The sequence below is a fragment of the Carcharhinus amblyrhynchos genome, chromosome 21, assembly GCF_965287045.1.
Source record: "Carcharhinus amblyrhynchos chromosome 21, sCarAmb.v2.hapA, whole genome shotgun sequence".
Classification (NCBI taxonomy): domain Eukaryota; kingdom Metazoa; phylum Chordata; class Chondrichthyes; order Carcharhiniformes; family Carcharhinidae; genus Carcharhinus; species Carcharhinus amblyrhynchos.
Genome location: NC_137344.1, coordinates 2314613 through 2338413, shown reverse-complemented (window position 1 = coordinate 2338413; position 23801 = coordinate 2314613). Strand labels below are relative to the sequence as shown.

Genomic DNA, 23801 nt, shown 5'->3' with positions numbered 1-23801 from the left:
TCATTGGGACATCCAACATCTGTGCATGAGTCGCAAAAACCCAGCTTGCAGGTGCAGCAGGTGGTCAGGAAGGCGAATGGGATGCTGGCCTTCATAGCGAGGGGGATTGAATATAAAAGTAGGGAGGTCTTGCTGCAGCTGTATAGGGCATTGGTGAGGCCGCAGCTGGAGTACTGTGTGCAGTTTTGGGCGCCGCACCTGCGCAAGGATATTTTGGCCCTGGAGGGAGTGCAGAGGAGGTTTACTAGGCTGATACCGGAGTTGAGGGGATTGAGCTATGAGGAGAGGCTGAATAAACTAGGCTTGTACTCGTTAGAGTTTAGAAGAATGAGGGGAGATCTCATTGAGACGTATAAGATGATGAATGGGATGGATAGGATAGAGGTGGAGAGACTCTTCCCGCTCAAAAAAGACAGTAGGACTAGGGGGCACAGCCTCAAGATAAAGGGGAGGCGGTTTAGAACGGCGTTGAGGAGGAACTTCTTCACTCAAAGGGTGGTGAATCTCTGGAATTCTCTGCCCGTTGAAGTGGTGGAGGCTGCCTCGCTAAATATTTTTAAGAAGCGGGTTGATGGGTTCTTGATAAGAGAGGGGATTAAGGGTTATGGGGAGAGGGCGGGAAAGTGGAACTGAGCCACAACAGATCAGCCATGATCTTATTGAATGGCGGGGCAGGCTCGAAGGGCTAGATGGCCTACTCCTGCTCCTATTTCTTATGTTCTTATGTTCTTATGAACCATGCTGGGATCCGTGTTCTTGCAGATCGTATAACTAGGGAAGTAGAGAGGGCTTTAAACTGAAGAGCGGGGGGTGAAGGTTCAGTTGCATGCAAAATTAGGAAGTCAAAGGTAGGAGTATAGATTAGTGATGAGCCCGAGTATCAAGAGAAAGCAAAAGATAGTAACAGATCAAATGAACAAAACGGATGACTCTGTCTACACATTCCACTGCCTTGAAAAAGCGGCCAGCATAATCAAGGACCCCCACGCACCTCGCTCTCCATCAGGAAAAAGCCACAAGTCTGAAGACACGTACCAACCAATTCAAGAACAGCTTCTTCCCTTATGCCATCAGACTTTTGAATTGACCTACCTTGTATTAAGTTGATCTTGCTCTACACCCTAGCTATGACTGTAACACTACAATCTGCATCCTCTCCCATCCTTCTCCTTATACAGTACACTTTGTTTGTGTAGCGTGCAAGAAACAATACTTTTCACTGTATACTGACACATGACAATAATTAAACCAAATATTAAGTTATATTGTACCAAGACTTGTACAAGAGGAGGGAAGCTGGATCATAAAACAAACTTAAGTAGCTTTAAGGAAGAGTGGACAGACTTTTAATTAGTAAGGGTTTGAAAAGCTATGGTGAACAGGCAGGTCGAATTGAGATCAGCCATGATTCTAAAGGGCAGAGGAGGCTCAAGGGGCTGGACTGCCTACTCCTGCCCCTATTTCTTATGACTATGAAAATTCTGTTGATTCTGGAATAGTCCAAGCAGATTGGGTGGTGACAAATGTGACTCCGCTATTTTAAAAAAAAGTAAATAGGGAACTAGACTGGTTAGCCTAACATCAATAAATGCTAGAGTCTAATGTAAACAATGTGCTAAGAGGACACCAAGACAATATCAACAGAAATAAACAAAGTCAGCATGAATTATGAAAGGGCAATCAAGTTTGACAAACCTGCTAGGGATTGAGGATGTAACTTGCAGAATAAATGGAGGGGAACCAGTGGATGTGATGTATTTAGATTTTCAAAAAGTGTTGATGAAGTCTCACATAAAAAAAAAGAGTTTAGTGTGCAAGACTAAAGCACATGGGATTGGAATGGATTGAGAATTGGTTAGCAGACAGGAAACAGAATAGGAAGAAATTGGTCTTTTTTTGTAACAGCAGACGGTGATTAGTAGTGTCCCACATTTGAGACTCAGCTGTTCACAATACACATCAATGATTTGGATGAGGGAACCAGATGTAATATTTTCAAGTTTGCTGATGACACAAAATTTGGTGGGAATGAGTGTGGTGAGTTGGATGTTAAGAGACTTCAATGTAATTTAGTCAAGTTGTGAGAGTGGATAAATACATGGAAGTATAACATGGATAAATATGAAGATATCCACTTCAGACAAAAACAGAATGGCAGAGTATTCATACATTGAAGCAGCATTTCAATGAGCATTTGAAATGTCATAGCATTAAAGGCTATGGGCCAGCTGCAGGAAAAAGGAATTGGAATAAATTGATGCTTGCTGGCCAGAGTAGATACGATGGGCCCAAAGGCCTCTTTCTGTGCTGTAAAATCTCTAACTCTATAATTCAATTCAAATGGTGATCAATGGGAAATGTTGACACGAGAAGGGTATCCTTGTACATAAGAACATAAGAACATAAGAAATAGGAGCAGGAGTAGGCCATCTGGCCCTTCGAGCCTGCCCCGCCATTCAATAAGATCATGGCTGATCTGTCGTGGCTCAGTTCCACTTTCCCGCCCTCTCCCCATAACCCTTAATCCCCTCTCTTATCAAAAACCCATCAACCCGCTTCTTAAAAATATTTAGCGAGGCAGCCTCCACCACTTCAACGGGCAGAGAATTCCAGAGATTCACCACCCTTTGAGTGAAGAAGTTCCTCCTCAACTCCGTTCTGAACCGCCCCCCCTTTATCTTGAGGCTGTGCCCCCTAGTCCTACTGTCTTTTTTGAGCGGGAAGAGTCTCTCCACCTCTATCCTATCCATCCCATTCATCATCTTATACGTCTCAATGAGATCTCCCCTCATTCTTCTAAACTCTAACGAGTACAAGCCTAGTTTATTCAGCCTCTCCTCATAGCTCAACCCCCTCAACTCCGGTATCAGCCTAGTAAACCTCCTCTGCACTCCCTCCAAGGCCAAAATATCCTTGCGCAGGTGCGGCGCCCAAAACTGCACACAGTACTCCAGCCAGCAGTTAAGAAGGGAAACGGTATGTCTGGCATCATTACAAGAGGACTTAAGTTCAGGTGCAACTGTTCTTACTACAACTGTACAGGGCCTTGACGTGGACTATTGTGTGAAATTTTGATCTCTTCACCCAAGAAAGGACATACTTGCCATACAGGTTGCAGCAAAAGTTCACCACACTGATTGCTGGGATTGTCATTTGAGAAGAGGTTGAGTGGACTGAGCCCATATTCACTGGAGGTTAGAAGAATGAGAGGGGATCTCATTGAAATGCTGTGGAGGGCAAGTCACTGAATAGATTTAAGGAGTCAAAGGGTATGGGCAGAGCATGGGAATATGGCGTTGAAATAGGGATCAGCCATGATTATCTGGGGAGGCAGTGATGTGGTGATATTGTTCCTGCACCCAGGTTCAAATCCCATAAAGACAGATGGTGAAATTTGAATTCAATAAAAATCTGGAATTGCAGATGGAATGATGAGTATGAAACCATTGTTGATTGTTTTAAAAACCTGTCTGGTTCACTAATGCCCTTTAAATGAAGGAAATCTGTCATCTGATCTGGCCTACACGGGGCTCCAGAGCCAGAGCAACATGGTTATAATAAATTGCTTTCTGAAAGTTGTATTCAAAAGTGGTAGCTCACCGTTGAATATTAATTGTCAAAACAAAAGTGGAAACTTTAATTATATGTGGTTTCCTTCAGGCTTAGGTGTGCGTGTCTTGGAGATTGGGCTGAGCTGTCACCTGCATCTTAAGGGCAATTAGGGAGGGACAATGAATGCTGGGCTTGGCAGTAACACCCACACTGTGAACATAGAAAGACACACACCCCATGCTGCCAACTGATTTTAAAAAAATCCTGGTCACTTACACTGCGATGCTGGAGGTTGAAGCTGGTAGCCTGTCAGTTCACACCAGCCGACAGGATAGAGATCAGGAGATTCACAATCCACCCACTGGTCATACTCATCCTCCCAGCCATCAAAGTGGATCCTGAGGAGCCGGTGGACAATGCGGGTAACGGTCGCTACGCACACCAAGCGTGGCTCCATTAGATCCACGGCTTCCAGTTTCATTCCCACTCGGAAGCCATGGTTTGGGACTTCCTATGTTTGAAGAGAGAGTTAAAGATCAGAAAATTTGAAAACTCATCAAAACAACAGTCCTATAGGCAGTGCCTAGTGCTAGGGTCAGCTCAGAGTGTGGGCTGCCCTCTGATAGCACACCAGAGGCCACATCCCACTTATGTTTCAGTGAGTAGAAGCAGAATGAACTCAAAGGGGAGGATCTCAGTGAAATCTCAACTACTGCACATAAGCAATTTCCAGCAGGACTTATTCAACAGCCACTAGGAGTGGTACCTGGCTTTCACTTAGGTCTACAGTGTGGGGGCCAGTTACAACATCTCAGGAGCCCTGGCTGGGATTAAACAAACTCTAGCAAGAGACTAAACCTGGGTCCCACCTAGTCATCGTGTGGGTCAATGCTTCATCAAAGCAAGTCTCACTCAAACTCAGAATGTGATTGTTTGCTATCCAAATGTTAAAATTAACTAATTTGTGCACAAACCAATATCTAATAGATGCATTCAGAATCACAGAGCAGTGTGAGCAGCTGAAAATGTGACAGCAGTCTCAGCTTGCTAACAAAGGTCATGTCAGACAAGGGACCTTAATGGAACAATCTATATCAGCTTAAAATAGGTCCAGGTATCAATGACTAAGAGTTCTCCAAGACCTAAGTTGCTTTTTAAAGGAGTTTCCCCAATGAGCAGAGGAAGCAGAAGTATTTGCATCTCTGACACCTTATGTCAGTGCAGCGGTTAGCACTGCTACCTCTCAGCACCAGGGACCCAGGTTCAATTCCCTGCTTGGGTCACTGTCTGTGTGGAGTTTGCACATTCTCCCCATGTCCGTTTGGGTTTCCTCCAGGTGCTCTGGTTTTCTCCCACAGTCTGAAAGACATGCTAGTTAGGTGCATTGACCCGAACAAGCACTGGAGCGTGGCGACTAGAGGAATTTCACAGTAACTTCACTGCAGTGTTAATGTAAGCCTTAGTTGTGACTAATAAATAAACTTTACTTTATGTTCTCACCTTGTTGAATAGTTTGACAGGTGCTGCAACAGATCCCGTCTCCCTAAGGTAATCGAACCACTTGAAAGGAATTTTGGAGTAACCTGTAAAATAGGCAGCAGAAAAAAATGTTCATTTATCCTCCTGAATCAGAAACTGTGACCCTGACATCTACCTCTTAGGTTCAACTGATGGAACAGTTGAATGGCTCAAAATGACAGGATATCAGTCCACATTCTGACTTCAAATAATAAACCAGTACAAGGAAAGAAAACAGAAGCGGCTACAATGCCTCCCCCCTCCCCATTTATTATTCTTCCTTCCTTTTTGCAGATGATTGCATGTTTTGCATGGCTTTGGAGATGTGTCTGATCCATATGGCCATTAACTGGTTATTCATCCATGGCAGCATTACCACTGAACCCAATCCCATTGTATATTCATTACGCACATCTGTACTTTGTCAGTGAGTGAATGGTGACATAAAGCAAGAACTCGAATTGTTTTTCCTTTCCTTAGCCCAGGGATGCCCAGGCTAATTGTAAAAGACTGATTTCTTCATGATCAAGAACAAGTCAGACCAGACATCTGTTCTGGTACCTTCTTGATACTTGGAATTTTATACTGTGTGAGATATATAGTAAGTCTCCTCAATTTTTAAGGGACAAGTGCCACTCTGAAGCCATGATCAGCTTTATTTTAAAAGTGACACTGTTTGTAGAAATATTAGCTAGGCAACCAGAGAGAACTTCACTTTTCATCTTTGAAGTAGGCCCCTGGGATCTTTCGCATCCACCACAGGGCAGGTGGGGCCTCAGTCTGGTGGCTCCCGCTGAAAACGGCACTTTCAACTGCACTGCACTGAAGGGTTAGAAAAGACATTACAGCCGAATGACTACAAAGTAGCTCTGAACAACAATGGCACGTGAGTTACACAGGCAGTGCAGACACAGTACAATGGAAGACAGGGTCCATTATCAGTAGTAAGTTGCTGCAGAGTTGCTCTAGTTTAGAGTGGACTAGACTGGCAACCTGCAGCCTCAAATTCTCCTTTTCAGTTTCACCCATCACCAAACCATGAAGTGGAGATAGCCACACTCTTACATGGGTTAAAAGCAAGGCTAAATGTGAAAAATAATGTGTCTAATACAAGCTCTCTGACAAGGATCAACCCTGAACTGACTTTGCTGCAACATTTCACACCAATTCCCAAATCATCTCAAATGATGTTCACATCATTAAGTAACTTGGGTTTCAAGGGCAGCTCTGCTTTCACTGACCTGAGAGCCACTCTGAAGGAATCACATTATCAACCAACTCAATGGCAGTAAATTTACAAGAGAAGTTGAATTTAATGGAATGTAAAGCAGACAATGGGCATCAATGCCCAGCATAAAATTAATTTACACTGTATCACCCAAACATATCCCAATGGAATGTTTCACACTATTTTGAAGGTAGGTACAATGCGTAACAAACTGTTACAAACAGCCAATGAGAACGGCATTACCTCTGGGAGGTGTCAATTCAATCTTGTTAATTTCACAGAACCCCACAGGAAAGATTGATGGCGAAGTGGAGTGGTAGCAAAACCAGTCTGAGCCATCTGCTGCCTCTGAGCCATCAATACCAATCATCAGGTAGCCCTCAGCCAATACCTGAGAAAGATAATGGAAAATCAGCAAGTCAGGAGATGAGAAAAGCACAACACTACCACAAAAATTCACAGATGCCCCATGCAGCTGGCTGCAGAAGAACAAGAACACAGGCAACGATAATTTCTCCTCCCTGTGTAACTCAGGGAAACCCAAACCAACAAATTCAACTTGGGAGCCAAAACATTTCTGCAGCTCTGGTTAGCAAAGCAAATGAGAAAGGTTACTGCAGGATTAAGAAAACTACACCATCTCAGTGAAGAAATTCACTCCTACAGATTGAGACCTGGTTGGCTCCACTTCTGGGTAAAAACACAGTTTTGCATATATTCAGAGTGTCACTGAAGTCTTCCTCCCAGCAAAATAGGGGGATTTTTTTATTTTTTTTACAAAAACAGATTAATGGGAAGATTGTATTTCATTACTGCAATCAGAATGTTTGCTTGCTTTTGATCTTGGTTCTAAGACTCCAACAACAGGCAACAGGGGATCATATCCAACCTTCATGAACAAAGTAATCCAGAAATAGCTTAACTAATTAGTATGGTGGTTTTAAACCTCAAATATATGGCAAATGCTTTAAATATTAAAAAAAGTCTAGGTTGATCATTTGAATTTACAGATGTGCAAAATAGGTTTTTACCAGGGCTAGACAAGACTAGCTACTTATGAACACTATAGGATAGCAGGAGGAGAGGTAATAAGCCGTGGATAACAAAGGAGGTGAAGGAAAGTGTTAAACTAAAAGCGGAGGAATTTAGAGTAGCTAAGAGTAGTGGGCGAGAAGAGGATTGGGAGAGGTTTAAATGTCAACAAAGATTGACAAAGAAGTTGATAAGGAAGGGTAGGAGAAACTATGAAGCTGGGCTAGCGCTTAATATAAAAAAGGATAGCAAGAGTTTTTATAAATATATAAAAAGAAAGAGGCTGGCTAGGGTGAATGTTGGTCCTTTAGAGGATGAGAAAGGGGACCTAGTGGTAGGGGATGGGGATATGGCTAAGGTATTGAATAACTTTTTTGTTTCTGTCTTCACGGAGGAGGACGTGAATAATTTGCCGGGTGTTAGCGATAGAAAGGTAGTAGGACTGGAGGGTCTTAATGACATTACTGTTACTAGAAAGGCGGTGCTCGACAGACTGGAGGGGCTGATTGTGGACAAGTCCCCAGGACCGGATGGAATGCATCCGAGGGTTCTGAAAGAAATGGCGGAGGTGATAGTGGATGCCTTGGTGGTTATTTTCCAAACGTCGCTGGATTCCGGGGAAGTGCCGGATGATTGGAAAACGGCTAATGTTACGCCGTTGTTTAAGAAGGGTGCCAGGCAAAAGGCGGGGAATTATAGGCCGGTTAGTTTAACGTCTGTGGTAGGTAAAATGTTAGAATCTGTCATTAAGGAGGAAATTGCGAGGCATCTTGAAGGGAATTGCTTGATAGAGCAGACGCAGCACGGTTTCATTAAAGGGAAGTCGTGTCTGACAAATTTACTGGAGTTCTATGAGGATGTGTCTAGGGCGGTGGATAGAGGAGAGCCGGTGGATGTGGTCTTTCTAGATTTTCAGAAAGCGTTTGACAAAGTGCCTCACAAGAGGTTATTGCAGAAGGTCGAGGGACATGGAGTTGGGGGTAGGGTGTTAGCGTGGATAGAGGATTGGTTGTCAAATAGGAGGCAGAGAGTGGGGGTCAACGGGTGCTATTCGGATTGGCGGATGGTGACTAGTGGAGTGCCCCAGGGGTCGGTGCTGGGGCCTCAGCTTTTTACCATTTATATAGATGATCTGGAGGAGGGAACCAAGTGTAGAGTGTCGAAATTTGCTGATGACACCAAGATTGGGGGAACGGCAAATTGTGCGGAGGGTGTGGAGAGTCTGCAGAAGGATCTAGATAGGCTGGGCGAATGGGCCAGGAAATGGCAAATGGAATTTAATGTTGACAAGTGTGAGGTGGTCCACTTTGGTAGGAAAAATGGTAGGAAGGACTATTACTTACGAGGCGAAAAACTGCAGCATGCGACGGTGCAGAGGGACCTCGGGGTCCTTGTGCATGAGTTGCAAAAACCCAGCTTGCAGGTGCAGCAGGTGGTCAGGAAGGCGACTGGGATGCTGGCCTTCATAGCGAAGGGGATTGAATATAAAAGTAGAGGGGTCTTGCTGCAGCTGTATAGGGCATTGGTGAGGCCGCAACTGGAGTACTGTGTGCATTTTTGGGCGCCGCACCTGCGCAAAGATATTTTGGCCTTGGAGGGAGTGCAGAGGAGGTTTACTAGGCTGATACCGGAGTTGAGGGGGTTGAGCTATGAGGAGAGGCTGAATAAACTGGGCTTGTACTCGTTAGAGTTTAGAAGAATGAGAGGAGATCTCATTGAGACGTACAAGATGATGAATGGGATGGATAGGATAGAGGTGGAGAGACTCTTCCCGCTCAAAAAAGACAATAGGACTAGGGGGCACAGCCTCAAGATAAAAGGGGGGCGGTTTAGAACGGAGTTGAGGAGGAACTTCTTCACTCAAAGGGTGGTGAATCTCTGGAATTCTCTGCCCGTTGAAGTGGTGGAGGCTGCCTCGCTAAATATTTTTAAGACGCGGGTTGATGGGTTTTTGATAGGAGAGGGGATTAAGGGTTATGGGGAGAGGGCAGGAAAGTGGAACTGAGCGGCGACAGATCAGCCATGATCTTATTGAATGGCGGGGCAGGCTCGAAGGGCTGGATGGCCTACTCCTGCTCCTATTTCTTATGTTCTTATACTCTCGGGTTCTGATTAACAGGTTAAGAAATATAACAAGTGTAACTCCACCTTTCATAAATGGATGGTACAAAGGATGCAGGTTTGGCAGCAAGATGATATTGTCTCTGTGGGCTAAACAGAAACTGAAAGTCCAAGCAGAAAATACCTTTCGAACGGTGGCCACACAAATTGCAGAAAGATTCAGTGGATCAATTGCTTCCAGTTTCATCCCTTCCTGGAACCACTCTCCACTCTGGTCGACATCCCTCACCTGAAGATCAAGAGATTCAGCATGATCACAACAACCAGAAAACCATTCTCAAAAGATTCATTCTCAGGATGCGAGCATTGCAAGGCCAGCATATATTACCCATCCTTTGTTACCTTGAGAAATTGATGGCAAACTGCCATCCTGAACCACTGCACGATACAACTGAGTATTTGCTCAGCCGCTTTAAGGCCAATTAATAAGACACATTTGTATGGGAAGAAAAGATGGAGTTCATTATGTGTGGCAAATGTTATATATTTTAAAAAATTGCAGGTTTTATTTACGTCATTTGGGTATTGTAGAGGCTGCTGTTTTACTCAGTACAGAGAACATCTTGTCAATGAACCTTGTTGTTACTTTGAACCCATATATGCAAACTACATTATTTGCTTTGGTTAGCAGTAGTAAGTTTAGGGGGGATGTGAGGAAACTTTCACACCCAAGGGGGTGGTGGGAGTTTGGAACACTCTGCCTGAAAGGGTGGTGGAGGCAGAGACCCTCACAATAATTAAGTATTTAGATGTGCACTTGCGATACCAAGGCTGACAAGGCTATGAAGCAGGTGCTGGAAAGTGGGATTAGAATAGTTAAGTGGTATGTCTTTGACCGGCACACACAATGGGCCAAAGGGCCTTTTATGTACCACATACGTGTCTCACTCTGACATTACAGAAAGAAAATTGTCAGCGAGTCAGGATTTTGTTTCATCAAGAATGTTTAAAAAATCCCAAGAAGAAAAAAATTGTGCGTCCTCACTCTGCGAATATTAGAAGATTGGGGGAAAGCAAGTAAAGCTGCGTTTGTCTCAGATTACCATGGGCTACTCCCCATTGAGCAGAGAGCAAGGCAGGCCTTCTTGAATAACCTCAGCTGGTATAGGAATTGAACCAGTGATGATGGTGTCACACTGCATCACGAACCAACTGTCCAGCAAGTTAATAAGCCCCCAAACAGAAGCAACAACAGATTGAAATGCCAGTGAAGGAAGACCCAGATTTTAAAAAAGCTCTCTATGTGGCCATAAAAAAAAATTTCCCCCATCTCATCAGAGAAGATTCCAGACAGTATCTGGCACATTTAAAAAGGAACGCTTTGCTCTACAGTTGGCGTTCTTTGAAAAGAAAGGAATACATCAAGTCATTAGTCCCCAGGGTAAAAAGGGAACTATAAAGGCATACCATCAGAGTGCCATTCTAATGCATTGTCACACTTACCTTTACCTATTAAGCAGCTACCATTAACTAGTTTTGCGAACGTTCTTTATTTTTTCAGGAGTAGATCATTTGCCTGTGACAGCTTCTGAAGTTCAGAGAGATACCAGAAATGATCAATGATGGGGAAGGTGGTGGATATCGTCTTGAAAGGAATGATAGCTGGAACGCATTAGCCACCTCCTGATCTGAAACCATGTGTGTTATAAAAACATAGAATATAGGAGCAGAAGGAAGCCATTCAGCCCTTGGAGCCTGCTCCACCATTCACCACAATCATGGCTGATTCTCCAAATTAATAGCCTAATCCTACCTTCTCCCCATAACCTTTGATCCCATTTGCCTCCAAGTGCTATACCCAGGTGTCTCTCAAATACATTCAATGATTTGAATGTCAGGGAAGGTTGAATTAACCGTCCAAAGTGTGCGTCTATCATGGGGATTCAGAGTGACCATTCATCCTAGCCTGCATGGAAGAGTTTATGAACAAAACGAAGGCCATTCTGCTATAGTCAGGATGAAGGATTTAGCACATTATTTTTGGTGGCAGGGCCTGAATGTTCAGACTGAAGAAAAAGTGGGACAGTGTTAATCTTGTGCACGAATATGAAATAGACCATCATTGCCTCATTTACACCACTGGCAATGGCAATGATTGCATGTAGATTTTGCTGGTCCATTTGAAGGCTTAGTCATAATTGATGGATACTCAGTCGCCAAAATTAGGGTTAGGGGGATAGAGCAGACCTGGATAAGATGTTCTTTCAGAGAGTCAATACAGACTCGATGGACCAAATGGCCTCTTTCTGCACTGTAGGTATCCTACAGTGCATGAAATCAACTACATCTGAACAAACCACTGAAAAACTTGACAAAACTTTTGCAAGATTTGGAACAGATTGTTAACAATACTGGTTCAGTTTACGTCCTGGGAGTTTGAGGATTATCTCAAAGTCAGTGGTATTCAGCATATAAAATCGGCACCTTATCATCCATCAACCAATAGATTAATTGAAAGATTCATACAATCCTTGAAACATCTTTAAAAGCTTCAAATAAGCAAGTTTCATTAACACATCGTATGAATAATTTTTTTGGTATCTTATTAGACCATACAACTAACCAAAGCTCACCTGCATTATTCTGAAACAAAGTTGAAAACTACATTTGATTTGCTATTGCCACCCAAAGCCTCAGAGATAGTAGAGCATCTACAACAATCTCAAGTTGCTAGATGAAAAGTCAGGGCAAAATAACACATTTCAACAAGGAGATCGAGTGTTAGTGTGTAATTATGTTATGAGTGAGAAATAGGTACCAGCCATAGTTTTAGCTAGAACAGGTCCAATTTCTTACACGGTTTAAACCAAAGATGAACTGGTTTGGCGATGCCATGCTGATCAATTGTTGTCACCTCAAAATTATTCTTCACAATCATCTCCAAGATTACCAACTTTAATCCCTAACATTGTGAATACTACAACAGAGGATATAATTGAATCTGAGTTGCTCAATGATTGTGTCTCTGCTACTATACCATGTGAGAATGATACAGAATTAGTTGCAAGAGAAGAAATGTCTATTGAAGTTCCAGATAGACTTTTAGGGTCCAAGACAGCCAAATTCCAGTTCACTGTATACAACATAAGAAATAAGAACATAAGAAATAGGAGGAGTAGGCCATCTAGCCCCTCTAGCCTGCCCCGCTTAAAAGGATAGATGTTTTCCTGATCGACTTGCAGCATGACTGTGTATAATGATTAAAGATACGTAGTACTGTGTCTAGATTTTTTTGGTCCAATGTATAATATCATAGTAATTTGTCATGATCACAGAAAGTAAAGTGGAAGGGGTGTTATATATGTAAAATGGTTGCTTTAACAGCTGATCACATGATTTTGCGTTGTCATTTAGATGTTTATAGAGGCTACTATTTTACTTCTGGTTTATACTCTGCCCAGAGAACGTTTCTTCAAAGACCTTATAGTTGTTACTTTGAATCACGTGCACAAACCATGTTCTTTTCATTTTATTAAAATCTATAACCCAAACATAGTTGGGACATTACAGCAAAGTAAAAAGGACAATTATTTGAAGGAAATAATTGAAAACTATTCTTTGTGCAAAAAAAAACAAAGCTTACTAGATTTGAATGAAAATGTTTCAGAAAGCTAATCAGATGAATTAAAAGAATACATCACCACTGATTCTATAAACAAAGATGATGATAATAACTGTCTATAACCCTCCAGTGTTTCTACACAATCACATTCTAATGGACATGCCATTGCACAGATAGACTCAGGGAAGGCGTTGTCATAATGTTGATATAAATCCTGATTCCTAAACAAGAATTTAATCTTGGAACAAAACTGGTAGTTAGGAAGTGGCTTCCCTCGTAGTAGATGATAAAATTAATACAGATAGATTTCAAGAAAATCACGTATTTATTCATCAAACAATACTGGGCCCAGGAGATAAAAACCTACCTTTTCAACTCAAGAGAAAACAATTAGGCTTTCACATTTTATTACAGGCAAGATACAAGACTAGGCTCTTGAAAAAGTGTATCTATATGCCTAGGCCTGTTTTTACAGAGATTTATGTAGCTTTTTCCAGAGTGAGGATTTTGGTTCAGTTAAAGTGTTTGGTTTACGAATATCCTGTATATATAGCACTGTTGCAATAGAGGTATTAATTTGATCACAAATGTCTTGAGTCCGTTAGTAAATCATATTTACCTAATCTAGCCAGTTCCACCCCATTGATTTTGTAATGCATGATTAAACAGTATTTATTTCGATTCCCTCCTGCATGAAGTTACAAGCACTTAGTCAAAGTAACTCTCAGCAAAGGTGCAGTTTTTGTTTAGAAAGACACATCCCACTTCTAAATCTGATCAGTTAATGAGAGAAACCAGAAAAAAAACGGTATGTAGCCAGAAGCACAGGGCTGTTAGGATTTCAGATGACCCAAAACAAAAATAAATGATTTTTCCCTGGAATATTCTACATTGTACCCTTAATAAAGCAATGCCTCACTTCTATAAGCTTACCTTTGCAAATAATTGTGGTGCAGCATCACACTGTCCTTCCTGCTTCTTTGAACCATCTAAATATTAAGGAAGGTTGTAAAAGTAATTGAATATATAAAAAGGAACGCAGTCAAGCAACACAGGAGGTATCAGTGATGGACACTAAACCTGGATGCAGAGTCAAAGACAAATCAAAACTAGGCTAATGTTTAGCATTAGTCTTCGGAATAAATTTACAGGCAAGAAAAAAATCAATGGTCAAAACAATTTCAGATTTCATTTACATCCTCATTTTTAAACCTGCATAAAATTTCATAGCTGTCCCTAGATTTTCAATCCCTCATATTTTCCTCAACTTCTAAAACTGGTGCTATTTATCTCTTTTTAAAATTCATTTACAAGATGTGGATGTCGCCTGCTAAGCTAGCATTTATTGCCCATCATTAGTTGCCCACGGGATGACGGTGGTGGATTGTTTTCTTGAACCGTTGCAACCACTGAAGTATTGCAGGAATATTGTTAGGACCCATACACTTTGTAACATCTAGTGCCTTCAGATGTCTCTTAATATCACATGTCGTGAATTTAAAACATATTTCATGATACCTCAAAGTGCTTTATAATCAGTGAAGTACTCTTGAAGTGTAGTTAGTAGGAAACAGTGTAATGTAGGAAATGTGACAACCACTTTGTGCACAGTAAGATCTCAAGAAGAGCAATACAATAATAACCTGATAAGTGGGCTTTGTTAGTTGGGCCAACATTTATTGCCTGTCCTTAGTTGCCATCAAGGTGGTTCTGGGGAGCTGCCTTCTTGAACCGCTGCACTCCAAGGTATAGATACACCCACAGAGCTGCTAGAGAGGGATTGCCAGGATTTTGACCCAGTGATTGTGAAGGAACGGCAATATACTTCCAAGTTAAGATGGAGGGAACTTGCAGGTGATAGCTGTCCCAGTATCAGCTGCCTTCGTCCTTCCAGATGATAGTGGTGGTGGATTTGGAAGATGCTGCCCAAGGAACCTTGGGGGCTCCTGAGGTGTATCTTGTAGATGGTACACTGTTGCTACTGTGCGCAGTGCTGGAGGGAAAGAATGCTTGTAGAAGGGATAGCAATCAAGTGGTCTGCTTTGTCCTAGATGGTATCAAGTTTCTAGAGCGCTACTGGACTTGAACTCAACCAGGCAAGTGAAAGGTATTCCATCAGACTTGTACCTTGGAGATGGGTGACATGTCCTGGGGACTCAGAAGGTGAGTTATTCACCACAGAATTTTTAGCCTCCAACTCTTCTACTAGCCATTATTTATATGGCTAGTCCAGTTCAGCTTCTGGTCAATGGTAACCCCTGGATGTTGATCGTTGGACATTTTAAGGATAGTAATGTCATTGAGTATTAAGAGGCAATGGTTAGATTCTCTCTTGTTGGAGATGGTCATTACCTGGCACTTGTGTGGTGCAAACGTTACTTATCACTGGTCAGCCCAAGCCTGGATAATGCCCAGGTCTTGCTGCATTTGGACATGGACTGTTCCAGTATCTGAGAAGCCACGGATGGTGCTAAATATTGTGCAGTTGTCAGCGAACATCCCCACTTCTGACCTTATGATAGAAGGAAGGTCATTAATGAAGCAGCTGAAGATGGTTGGGCCTGGGACACTACCCTGAGGACCTCCTGGAGAGATGTCCTGGAACTACTGATCTCCAACCATAACAATCTCCCTTTGTGCCAGGTGTAATTCCAACCAGGCTACTGCTGAGTAAGTGTCGCTTGATTGCATGTTAATGACACTATCCATCATTTTACTGATGACCGAGAAAAGACTGATGGGGCAGTAATTGGCTGGGTTGGACTTGGCCTGTTTACTGTGTACATGACATACCTGGGCAGTTTTCCATATTGCCAGGTAGATGCCACTGTGGGAGCTGTCCTGGGACAGCTTGGCTAGGGGTGCAGCAACTTCTGTAGCACAAGCTTTCAGTAATATTACTGGAATATTGTCAGGGTCCATTGTCTTCACAGTATCCAGCACCTTCAGCAGTTTATTAATATCACAAATTGGCTGAAGACAAACATCTGTGATGCTAGGAGCTTCTTCAGGAGGCAGAGATGGATCATCCACTCAGCACTTCTGGTTGAAAATTGATGTACATGCTTCAGCTTTCATTTTCAAGCAGGGAGTTAGATATAGGTTTTGGGGCCAAAGGGATCAGGGTATGGGGAGCGTTGTGGGGGGGGGAGAAGAACTGGGAACAGGTTATTGAGTTGGAGAATCAGCCATAATCATAATGAATGGTGCAGCAGGTTTAAAGGGTTGAATGGCCTACTCCTATTTCCTATGTTTATCTTTTGAACTGTTGTGCTGGGCTCCTCAATCATTGAGGGTGAGTGTTCTTGTGGAGCCTCTTCCAGTGAGTTCGTGAATTGTCCACCACCGTTCATGACTGGATGCGACAGGACTGCATAACTTAGATCTGCTCCGGTTGGTTGTGGAATTGCTTAACTCTAGCCTATTACTTGCTGCTTATGCTGCTTGGAATGCAAGTAGTCCTGTGTGTAGCTACCCCAGGTTGACACCTCATTTTCAGGTTTGCCTGGATGCTGCTTCTAGAATGCCCTCCTGCATTCTTCAATGAATAACAGTTGATTCCATGGATTGGTGGTAATGGTAGAGTGGGGGATATGCCAGGCCATGAGGTTACAGATCGTGGTCAAGTACAACTCTACTGCTGCAGATGGCCCACAGCACCTCATGGATGCCCAGTCTGGAGTTGCTAGATCTATTCAAAGTCAATCCCATTTCATACAGTGGCTGAGGGGAGGCTTGATCAAGGTCTACAAAATGAAAGACATAGACAGGGTGCATAATCAGAGGCTTTTTCCCAGGGTGGAAGTGTTAGTTTCAAGGGGGCACAGGTTCAAGGTGAGGGGGTGAAAGTTTAAGGGAGATATGCCGGGGAATTTTTCACACAGTGAGTGGCAGGTGTCTGGAAAGGTGGAAGCAGGCACATTAGCAATGTTTAAGAGGCAACCGGATGGGTACATGGATAGGGAGGGAATAGAGGGATAGGGACTGAGAAAGGGCAGAAGGTTTTTTTTAAACGTTTGTTGGGGCATCACGATCAGCATGTGCTTGGAGGGCTAAAGGACTCGTTCCTGTGCAATACTTTTCTTTGCACATAACATAAATGACAGTATTCTCAACATGAAGACAGAACTTTGTCTCCACAAGAACTGTGTGGTGGTAACTCCTATCAATACCTCACAGACAGGCAGGTTGGTGAGGATGAGGTCAATTATGGTTTTCCCTCTTGTGGGTTCCTCACCACCTGTTGCAGTCCCAGTCTAGCAGCCCTTTAGGATCTGGCCAGCTCAGTCTATGCTGGTACTACTGAGCTACACTTGATGATGAACATTAAAGTCCCCCACCTAGAGTACATTCTGCACCCTTGCCACCCTCAGTGTTTCCTCCAAGTGGCGTTCAATATGGAGGAGTACAGATTCATCAGCTGAGGGAGGACTGTGTGTGATATTAAGCAGGAGGTTTGCTTGTCCATGTTTGACCTGATGCCATGTGACTTCATGTTGGAGGATTCCCAGGACAATCTCCTCACATATACACTGTGCTGTTAGCTCTGCTATGTCTTGTCTCACTGACAGGACTTACCCAGGAATGATGGTGATTTCTGGGACATTATCTGTAAGGTATGATTCTCTGAGTATTGCTATGTCGTTTGACTCACCTCTGAGACAGCTCTCAGTTTTGGCACAAGCCCCCCAGACATCAATAAGGAGGATCTTGCAGAGTCAACAGGACTGGGTATGCCATTGTCATTTCTAGTGCCTATATTAGTGCTGACTGGTCCATCCAGTTTCATTCCTTTTTGTTCCATGTGTCACAGTTAGATACTGACAAATCTATCCATGGCTTGGCCATTTAAGAGTCAATGTCATGGTGGGTCTGGAGGCCCATGAAGGCTAGACGAGATAAGGATGGCACATTTCCTTTCCCAAGGATCATCAGTGAACTAGATGGTTTCATGGTCTCATTGGACTTTTATTGAATTTAAATTCCACCCTTGGTCTCTGGATTACTCCGTTACTATACCACAACACCATCATATTCCCATTGTTTCTCTGGTACCTTCTGTTACTTTAGTACTTGGGTTTATTTTTGAAGAAATATGTTGCTTCGTTCTATTGATGATGGAACATGTGCACATACACACAATTCCCTCTCGACATTCCTGCTTATAAAAGAGTGTACTTTTGTGTCTTGTGTTTGAGTTTTGAAGGGTACACATACAATATTACATTTTTCTACTCATTCACACAATATAACAATTGCTGGCAAGGCCAGCATTTATTGCTGATCCCTAACTGCCCTTCACTGATTGAAACAGCCTCGTAAATCAGAGGGTGGTAAACATGGCTGTGGATCTGGAATTACATTCCAGCTAAACAAGGCAAGAACAGCAGACTGAACTGGATGAATTTTCTTGACAAATCAACAGTACTAGCTTTCTATTCCCAGCATTAGATAATTACAATATTTAAATTCTCCAGTTACCATCATCGAATTTCAACTTTTATTATTTTATTTATTTAGTGTCACAAGTAGGCTTACATTATTACTACAATGAAAATCCCCTCGTTGCCCCACTCCAGCGCCTGTTCAAGTACACTGGGAGAGAATTTACCATGGCTAATACACCTAACCAGCACATCCTTTAAACTGTGGGAGGAAACTGGAGCACCCAGAGGAAACTAATCTCCGATCACAAATGCAAGCTTCTGGATTACTGGCCTAGTGTCATTATGCTTCATTAGAGGGGCTGCTCCGTTTACACTTTGATTGATGGGTTGCAGCATTTCTGTTTGTATTTAAATTCCTGTTGTGGTGCACTGATTCTATCCTCCTGGAATAGACATCTCAAGGAAAACATGAAACACACACCTGCTCACTTTTCAATGTGAAACTACTTTCTTGAAGCATAGCCACCATTATCCCCACCATCACATGCACGCGGCTGCCCTTCAGAACCTTAACCAAGGGGGTACAGAACTATCAGGCTACCTGACCATAAAAGGGAACCAGAGCTGAGCCTGATCTTATTCTGACCAGACATTCATACAAAAACATACCTGTTCGTTTGAATCTGTGTCCAATACTTCGAGACCAACCAATAGGGTGAATGAGGGGGCTCAGCATATGACACCAGAAATCATCTGTCCCATCATCACACTCTTCATAGATGAGCCGTAAACGACCTCCCACAATGCTTTCAACCACTGCTATCCTTGTTCGGCAGAGATGCGTTTTATCAACAACTTCTACACGCATGCCAGTTTTGAAAGGATACTGCATGCTTTCAACAACCTGTAAAATAGCCTTACGTTACCAAAGAGAAGTGGCTGGCAAGCATAATTATGATAGATAGTGGAATCACAATACTGCCTGCCCTGAGTTGCAAGCTGAAATCTATGGCCAGTTTCAGATCACAAGAAAATCTCCTGATGGCTCAGGCAATAACTAACTGACGTTGGATCTTCAGTGTGTATGGAGGTGATGAGCATCAAATGAGTAAGGACAAGACTGAGCATTAGTCTCCTTTATGGTTGTGTTCAATGTTTAAACCTGCTGGACAAGATTTCAAAAGAACAATTGGCGCTCTTGTGGTCAGACCAAACAGCAGTTAACACTTGCAAAGGAAATTAAAAGAAAAACAGCAGACCAATCACATTGGTAGGAGCATGACATTAAATAAAATTAAAACAGACAGAAGAATAAAATCAATGGAATGAGGGGGGAATGAGAAGCTGGGTATCTTACCTTGGAGCAGAAATCAGGTGGAAGGGTCTTGGCACCAGTTAGTCTTTTCACAAGAAAAGCTTTCCAGTTTGTATATTTGTGCTGAATAGCTGCAAAGGAAAATCACACTAAATGTACGTTAATAAGACAATAGCAAACATTAACCCACCATAATTGGAGCAGAAAATGAATCAGATTCTGATTAAAGTTCTACACAGAACATCCAAACGAATTTTGCCAAATACATGCACAGCTACACATTGGCAATGACTGTTTAAAGCAAGGCGTGAAGCAGTGTTGACATCTGGATACACTCCAGGTGGAAATCCAACTTGCACACACATCCCAAAGAACACATCATCAACCAGGACAAGAAAACACCTTAATACTGGTGAACTATTTACTAAAGAAAAGCAGGAGCTGGTTGAAATTCCATCTGACCATATCAATCTGAATCCCAGGAATGCAGAATTTTGCAGCTTCTAACAGACCAAGTATTCACAAACCACCTCTATTCCAGAAAAAAAGAGAGCAACAAAGAGAGACTGGTTCCAAATGCCTCAGGTGAAGGACTTCCTTGGAATAAAATGCTGTTCCATTCAGCTGAACAACAATGGAGAGGTGTTGGAGGAGAATGGTGTGGGTCAACTGTGTCAAAGGTTGCAGACAGGTTGAGAAGGATGAAGGGTAATAGTTTCCCTTTGTCACAGCCTCATTGGATGACAACATTTATGACTCTGTAAGCCTATTCAATCCTATGACAGGGAAGGAAACCTGATGAAAGGGATTGAAACATGGAATGCCGAGAAAGACGGGCATAAATTGGGAAGTGAGAACCTATTCAAGGAGGTAACTGAAGAGGAAAGTGGGAGATGGGGTGGAAGTTGCTTTTTTTTGAGGGTGGGGGGGGGGGGGGGGAAATGATGACAATAAATTTAAATGAGGCCCAGGAAGAGAAGTTGGATGGCCAGCAGCTCAGTGAGTATGGGCTGAGGGAGCAGGATGTGGATATTGCTGACAAAAGCTCCTCAGAGAGGGCATTAGCTGAGATAAGAGTAAAAAAAACACACAAGGACTTGGGTTTAAGAGGAATTTTGGCCCAGTTGGTCAAGGAAAGGAGTAAAGGGGCAATGGCAGCTAATTAATGACAAATACATCAATGAGTGTCTTGCACTTATTGCTGACATTGGGAATGAAGGTAACAAGGAAAAGGGTGTAAGAAGACAGTTTGCACCGAAGAAAAGCTGGAAGCTCTTTATATTCCAAGATGATTGTAGATTTTGTGAATAACAGGAGGCTAATAAACATTTTAAAAAGAGTAATTGTCATATAAAACTTACTGCGAGGAGTAACTAAAGGCTTGCCACTAGTTGCACACCAGCCAACTGGATGAACATCAGAACCACATACATTGCACCAGAAGTCAAGACTAGAATCATTGTCAAAACCTTCATATCGGAGCAACGCCTTGTAACCTGCAAGGAGAGTAAAATCTGAGTCCAAGAAAGAAATTCTATCAGTTGTTAGGATATGTGCACACTGAGCAATTTGCACTCACAGCTCACCCCATCTAGCCAAGATGTCAGTCACAGCAATGTGACGACCAGAAAGGACTGATCCCTTCCAAAAGAGAGCAAAATCCACTCCTGAGCAACTGCTGACACCTAGTATCTGTTTCAGAGCCAGTCTGCCCAAGAACCTTATATCAGCCCTGCTAGACAGAAAAAAAATACACATTTGGATCTTCTTTCCCTCATCATGGAGAAGGTATGTGACAGCAGAGGGTTAAACAAATACACATCAACTTGGGAAAATCATTATATTTTTACTATTGCAGCAGTAAATTTACCAGCAACAAGTTACCTCAAAAAGCAATGTGATAAGGATCAAATCACCTGTGTCTATGGTGTTGATTGAGGGAGAAGTATTGGCCAGGATGCAAGGCATAACTTCCCTGCTCTGTCAAAATAATGCCATAGATTTCTTTTGCCACCTGAGGTGGCAGGTGGGGTTTCAGTTTAATATTTCATCCAAATTCTAGCAGTTCCAACAGTGCAGCACCCCTTCGGTACAGTACCTGGAGTGCCAGCCTGAGTTATTGTGCTCAATTCCTAGAGAGGGACTCGAGCCCAGAACTTTCGGACTCTGAGGCAAGACTGCTACCTACTGAGACATGGTCAATCTGAACTACTCTAGTCTTTAACCGGAAAGCAATGGATCTATGGCCATAATTTATAGAGAAAATAAGAAAAAAAATAAATGACTCATCTGTATGACAAGAAAGCAAAGATTTCATGCAGTCTACACTCAAGTCCTGCAGCCCTTATGCTGTCGTACAGCCCAGTACACAGTACCACCTTTATACATTTGTTTCCTAACTGGTTAGAGTCATTTAAGATTTAAAATAAATTTTTAAAAATTACTCAAATTGCAGCTCCAAGTCTCAACATTTCTGCTTTCAAATCTGACAGGACAGACACTGCTGTACAGCTGCTCTCAAATGGTTTACTCTCTATCTGGAGACAAGCACCTTTTCTCAAAGGACAGGAGAGTTCCCTCCCATTTGCCCAGCCAAAACTCAAATAGAGACAGCACTGTTGAAGTGAGCAGGCTGCAAACCTGACAATCATCACCCAGACACTGCCCTAGCCAGCAGGAATTCATATACAACAATAATTCATAGCACATCTTTAATGTAATAAGATATTGCAAGGCACTTCATATCACAGTTATGAAACAAAGTATAGCACTGTGCCATATAAAGAGATATTAGGTTTGGTGACTAAAGGTTTAGTCAAATGGGTAGGTTTTAAAGAGTGCCCTAGAGGGGAAAGCGAAGTAGTAATATCAGCAGCAATGTCTTAATATCACTTGTCAGAACAAGCATTTGGTTATACCTGCTAACTTTATGATGCCTGCAATCCAGAAGACCTTGGTAGGCAGGTTGCAATCTGTGTTAGGAACTTCCACTCTCACACCCTCTGCAATGTCTCCCCAGTGCGTCCCCATAGGTACCTTTTTGATATCAAAAGAAAGCAGCATTACAGTTGCTGCAGTCAAATTATGTTTATAGATGTACGTGCTCTAGATATACAAATCTGCACAATTAAACACATTGGGTTTTTTTTTTTACTAACTTTCACTTATTTTTAGATGTTGCTAATTATAATTTTTCAGTATCGAAAACACACAAGTACACTAGGATTCAAAGTCAATGCTATCAGCCTCTTTCAACTTAAAACAAAACAAATACACACGACTACAAATAAAATAAGCAGACTATTCTTCTTAGTAGGCCCTAGGTTATAAACACAACTGGACTTTAACATGGTTAGTCATAAAAGGTGACTGTATCAGTAAAGCGATACTGACAGGGATCAAGATGAGTTTGGATAGAGTTGGGAAAGGAGGAGTGATGGTGAAAGACAGCAATTGATTGGAGAAAAAACAGAAGGTGGGGGGGGGGGGGGGGGGGGGAGTTGGAAAACTGAAAGCAGCAGACAAACAGTTACAGAAGAAGGTTCATGTCTATGACCAATGCCACAGGACGCCAAACGCTTTTTAAGAAAAGTAAATTGACAAAGAGTGATCACAAGACAGAGCCATAATTGAAGGGTGCAGATGACATCAGAGTCCACTTGATTATACTGCAACCTTATCAACAGGATATTTTAAAGATGTTTTTAAATACTCTCAATCTGCTTGTGTTAAATTACTGGTCTTATTATAAATGAGCTCACTGCCAGCCATTTACTAAGCCATGTACTGATTATATCCTTTCAAGATTCCTCTAACTGTATTTTACAATTAAAGCTCCAGAGGAAACAATTACATCCAACAGAGTCACAATTGTATCTTAGCATGAACAACATGCCATAATTAAATAGGATAAAATCCTGCAATCTCAGTACAATCACCAGAGAATTACAACACAACAATCTATATTCAAAGAAAAATAGCCATCAACACCTGGAGTGAATAAAGTTTGTGCTCAGGTATCTGATCTAGAGAAAAGCCACGGTGGATGTGTAATTTTTCCATTCATCCATCCAGTCAGGAACGTGG

At 42.3% G+C, this 23801-nt stretch overlaps 1 protein-coding gene across 1 annotated transcript in view; it reads right to left on the bottom strand.

The window, feature by feature from the left end:
* Window positions 1-23801, bottom strand: part of mbtd1 (mbt domain containing 1) — a 71365-nt gene that overhangs the window by 25951 nt on the left and 21613 nt on the right. The window contains exons 6-14 of the mRNA XM_080209270.1: window positions 22634-22751; window positions 21077-21211; window positions 19758-19846; window positions 19070-19304; window positions 13947-14002; window positions 9576-9680; window positions 6542-6689; window positions 5053-5135; window positions 3829-4063 (exon numbers count right to left, since the gene is read on the bottom strand). Coding sequence (XP_080065396.1) covers window positions 3829-4063; window positions 5053-5135; window positions 6542-6689; window positions 9576-9680; window positions 13947-14002; window positions 19070-19304; window positions 19758-19846; window positions 21077-21211; window positions 22634-22751 — 1204 coding nt within the window. The remainder of the gene's footprint in view (window positions 1-3828; window positions 4064-5052; window positions 5136-6541; window positions 6690-9575; window positions 9681-13946; window positions 14003-19069; window positions 19305-19757; window positions 19847-21076; window positions 21212-22633; window positions 22752-23801) is intronic.